The sequence below is a fragment of the Antrostomus carolinensis genome, unplaced genomic scaffold (assembly GCF_000700745.2).
Source record: "Antrostomus carolinensis isolate BGI_N321 unplaced genomic scaffold, ASM70074v2 scaffold42713, whole genome shotgun sequence".
Taxonomy (NCBI): domain Eukaryota; kingdom Metazoa; phylum Chordata; class Aves; order Caprimulgiformes; family Caprimulgidae; genus Antrostomus; species Antrostomus carolinensis.
Window position 1 is genome coordinate 1 of NW_010308037.1, and position 4,944 is coordinate 4,944.

At 45.1% G+C, this 4,944-nt stretch overlaps 1 protein-coding gene across 2 annotated transcripts; it reads left to right on the forward strand.

Annotated features, from left to right (window-relative positions):
• Positions 1-47: 47 nt before the first annotated feature.
• Positions 48-4,150, forward strand: RPA2 (replication protein A2). 2 transcript variants are annotated; one of them, XM_010165643.1, is made up of 6 exons: positions 48-161; positions 1,550-1,624; positions 2,253-2,366; positions 2,686-2,796; positions 2,977-3,071; positions 3,833-4,150. In XM_010165643.1, the coding sequence occupies exons 1-6, from the start codon at positions 57-59 to the stop codon at positions 3,915-3,917; spliced, it is 585 nt and encodes a 194-aa protein (XP_010163945.1). In that variant the 5' UTR covers positions 48-56; the 3' UTR covers positions 3,918-4,150. The 2 variants fall into 2 exon arrangements, with proteins under 2 accessions (XP_010163945.1, XP_010163946.1); XM_010165644.1 differs by having other exon boundaries at positions 2,253-2,370; positions 2,690-2,796; positions 3,833-3,917.
• Positions 4,151-4,944: the final 794 nt, after the last annotated feature.

A 4,944-nucleotide genomic window follows, 5' to 3' on the forward strand; every position in this document is an offset into this window, starting at 1 on the left:
GGATTCCCGGGGCCTTCCCGGCTAAACTCTTCCCTCTGCCAACGCAGGTCACCCTTATGGGGATAATTCGGCACGCCGAGAAAGCACCGACCAACATTCTCTACAAAGTGGATGACATGACGGCGGCCCCGATGGACGTCAGGCAGTGGGTCGATACTGATGTAAGCAGCAGGTTCCTTGTGAGCTTTTGGGAGAGGTGAAAAGAGAAAACTTACCACAGAAGTGTGGCTGTTCTGAAAAGTGCTTTAGGAATAACGTGCCTCTGAAAGCCCAGGGAGATGCTGCTGTAGCAGAGATCACTGGTGCTGTATGTGGCTCTTCTCCTGTTCTATAATTCGTACATGGTTCTACACTGAATTACTTTGAATCGTTGTTCCAAGTTCACCTGCTGAAGCTCAGTGGTTATTCCATAGCTGAACTGAGAGGTGTGTGCTCAGGAGCTTTGTGTAGAAATACAACGAGAGGGGCTGAACAGGGATTTTTCTGTGTGACTTGGTGACTGAGGCGGAGATGTGTACTGATGAATATTGGCTTGTTTTCTGAGGCATCCTTCCTGAAGTGCTGATAACTGTCACTGCTGGTATAGCAGGCCTTTAAAGCTGGCCCGTGTTATTGTAACATATTTGAAGGCAAACAGCTGAGTTGAACAGCTTTGGGAGAGTAATTAGGCAAACATTCAGTTGGCTTAACTGCAAGCTTAGCATAACTTCAGAAAAGGTTCTGGCCTGCTTCCATTCCCCTGACCAAGCTGCATGGTTGGACACCTGCTTTTTTACTATTTGAGCTTTTTTTCATCTTGTTGCTCTGTGAAAATCCCTCAGAAGTGGACAGAGACAGCAGAACAGACAGCTGCCTTTGCTGTCAAGTGTACACTGCGTTCAAACAAGCAAATACTTTTTTCTCTATTTTTAGTATAGAGTTATGTTTACCTAACTAAAGCTCCTGGAGAGTGTCCAGAGGAGGGACACAACATTGGGGAAGGGTTTAGAGGAGAAGGGTGTGAGAGGCTGAAGTCACTTGGTTTGTTCAGCCTGGAGAAGAGGAGACTGAGAGGAGATCTCATCATGGTCTAGAACTTCCTGCCAAGGGGCAGAGGAGGGGCAGGCGCTGATCTCTTCTCTCTGGCCACCAACGAATGCCAGGAGCAGAGGGAATGGCAGGAAGATGTGGCAGGGGAGGGTGAGGTTGGCCATGAGGAGACGGTTCTTGAGGCAGAGGGTGGTGGAGCACTGGAGCAGGCTCCCCAGGGAGGTGCTGATGGCACCAAGCCTGACAAGATTGCAGCAGCATTTGGCCAAGGCCCTCAGGGACATGGTGTGAATGTTGGGCTTGTCCTGTGCAGGGACAGGAGTTGGACTCCATCATCCTGGTGGGTCCTTCCAACTCACAACATCCTGTGATCCTATAACTACTCTTAGCAGACATAGGGATGCATGCCATTTGTGTTTGCTTGACATGAACATCCTTTCCTAAGTCATTTATTGTGATGATTGAGAAATGGAAAATGTGAATCAGCACACCCTTCCTTTCTCCTTTTCCTCTCTGTTAGGAGGCAGGTGGTGAGAATGTTGTGGTACCTCCAGGAACTTACATAAAAGTAGCTGGTCATCTTCGGTCTTTCCAGGTAAGATCCTGTTACCTGTGTCTGCTGCCAGGTCAGGAGGCTGGAGCAGTGGCGTGAAGGGTTTGTGATCTGGACAGTGTTAGTGGGCTCCCTTTAAAATATCCACTTATTGTAATCTGTGCTCATCCTTTCCCATGGATAAATCCTTGAATGTTTTTGCCAGGGCTGTATTTAATAACACAGTTGTTCCTAAATGGCAATGACAGAGGACCCATTTAACCTCTCACTCCCCATCAGTGCATTGTTTACAGTGGAACAGAGTAGTGGCCACCAGGTTTTTGGGTATTTGTAGTGTAACACTTAGACCAGGTTCTGGTTAATGAGGACTCTTCTCACGTGATCTGGTTGCCTCATAATGAAATATTGTAACTATTCAAATAATGGTGCTTGTGTTAAAGTGAAGTGCAACTAATTACCAGCTGATTAGGAAGAGATTGTTTTGCAAAATCACATGGGAAGACATAAGTCATAAAATTTTGAACTAGTTACATGCAGGCAAGCTCCCTACCCACCACAGACCCTGTTCCTGGAGAGAATGGTGGGATTGGCTGTTAAAACATGTTCCTGTTGCTGGGATGTGTATTTATTTATTTATTTATCTATCTATTTATTTATTTTTCTCTGAAAGAATAAGAAAAGCTTGGTGGCGTTTAAGATTATGCCTGTGGAAAATATGAATGAGTTCACCACACACATACTAGAGATTGTCAATGCACACATGATCCTCCGAAAAAATCTTATGGTACGTACTTGAAGATCCTGATTCCATCTTGGCCCTTACTGGGTTACTGGTTATCTCCCAGAGAGAGGGACTTCTTGGTTTGTTGTGGAAATTGTACACAAGTTGTGGGGCTGGAAAGGTTGAAGCTGTTGGAGGGCTGCAGTGAAGGTGTACCGGGAGTCCTGGCTTCCTTGGAGACTGATTGTGTTGCAGTTCATTTCCAGTGGTCTCTTTTGGGAACCTCTTTTCACTTGCTGTTTCTCTGAAATAACACTGAATTGTAACGCTGTGGGCTTGTGGCAGCCGTGTAACCACAGCGGTTTTACTCTCATAATTGCAGTCAGCATCAAGAGCGCCTCAGTCGTTTTCCTCTGCTGGGATCAGTGACATGGGGGGCTATGGAGGAGGTGGCAGCTTACCCGTGAACGGACTCACAGCACACCAGAGTCAGGTAGGTGCAGGAGGCTTCTCCAGGAGTGCAGCAGTCGCAGCAGAGGCTGCTGCGGTGTGATGCAGGACAAAGAAGTGCAGCTCAGTTACTTCGAAGATGGATAGTTCTTCCTCAGCTTTGCTGTCCATTGATGATGGAGAAGCTTAGCTGTGTGCTCAGTGGTGCTTCTTGCTTTTCCAGGTACTGAACTTGATTAAAAACTGCCCTGTCCCAGAAGGTATGAGTCTTCAAGAGTTGAAACTTCAGCTCCACAATATGAGCATGTCAACGATCAAGTAAGTGTGTAGAAACCAAGGATGTACTGAAAATCCAGGCAGTCCTTCCTGATGAAAAGGAGGTGGAGGAAAATAGTGGGCAAGGCCAGATCCTTACTGGTGAAACAGCACTAGTACTTTCACATATTCCCCGTAGGATGCAGTAGTGAGCCAGAGCTGCTGAAGACTTCAACAGTTTAACGTGAGCCATTGTCAGTTGAAGGGGTGATAAAATGCTTTGCTCCCTGTTTTCAAAACAAGCTGTTTAACAGTTCAGTAGCAGAGCCTGGGAGCACTGCAGTGGTGCCTCAGCAGTATTTTCTCCCTTTCAAGGACTACCTTGCTCTCTGAAAACTTGGGAATAAACTGTCTCTGTTCTTTTCTCCTTTGCTGTCTCTTATAACTTCTCCTCTGTGAGACTTAGAAAAACAGTGAAGCCTAAAGACAGTAATTAAGGTCCATTATCAGTGTTCTGCCTTTGAAGCAGAGTGTGGGTACTGCTGTTACCAGGGATGTACTGAGGGTGGTGGCCTTCCTCTCTGTGGCAGGTGGAGTCCAAGAGCTGCTGGGGCAGCACATGGCCATGGCTTTGGAGAAACTCTGTACCAAGTGACTGGTGGAGCAGCATTCAACCTGCTCACGGGGCAGAGCCACTGAGAGCTTCCCTTGGCAGATGCCAGAATGGAACAGTGGGGATGGGGTCTGAAAATGGGAAATCACTGAGAGAAAGGCGTTGGTATGAGCTAGTTAGCAATTGTTTGGTTGTTTTTTTTCCTTTGAAGGCAAGCCGTTGAATTCCTTAGCAGCGAGGGACACATCTACTCCACTGTGGATGATGATCACTATAAGTCAACGGATGCTGAGTGAAGTTACTTCCAGCTGGATTTAGTTCTAAGCAAATGCTTGTCTGTGTATCAAGTTATCCTGCCGAGCTTTGCGACATGGAAGGTGATCTTTGCTCTTTCCAGCCTGTGAAAGTCCCAGTTCCTCTGTGGGTGCCTCCTTGGAATTCAAGGACAAGCAGAATGTGTAGGATTCTGTTAACTGGACTCGATTATATGCTGTGACCATGTGACTAAAAGCATAAACAGACATGGAAAAACTGAACTCCTCAAAGCTTCAGAGCCTTCAGTTTGGTTTTGTCTCCTTAGAAGATGCTTGTGTTAAAGAAGAACCTCTTTATAATCTTGTCCTGGGCAGATGGTCTTTTTTTTTTCTAGAGCTGTTTCTCCTCTCAGCTTTCATTCCATTTCATTCACAAAGTGGGTAGCCAAGAGTAATATTCCACTAATGTACAGTAATCATGAATAGATTAATTGGTTTAGTTTATGCATTTAAATCTATATTTGTACTATGAGATAATCTTGTGACTAGAGCTTTTGAATGTTTCTAATAAAATTTTAACTTGGGCCATCTTGCCTGCGTGTGTGGCTCTAAAGGCTTTTCTTCTTCCCTAAAGAAGAAAACCAGCTGCATTGCAAAACTTAGCCATGTGGGTAAAAACACAGCCCGTGCTTTCAGAGTTTCTTTAACTACAGTTATTTTTTTCCTTAGCTTTTTGAAGTAAATTGCTCTAAAATGTCAAACTGAAGTGAATGTCTGGACACTTAAGAAATTAAATAATTGTATTGTTCAAGTAAGCTACACGTTGTCTCAGTGTTCCAAATATAGCCAGGATAATTTCTGCCACCAAAAGTACGTTAGCTGAAGCTCAAATGAATCACATCATATAGTACAAGTTTTTCTTCTTTAAGCTATTTTTAAAGCATAACAAAAAAACTCACTAAGTTAGGGAACAGCAGGGTTGGTGCTGGTGATGCATCGGGTTTGGATCTCCTGTTTTTCTGCACAACCCTGCCTTGTTTAGGGAGACAGCATGGTGTGGGCAGCTGCT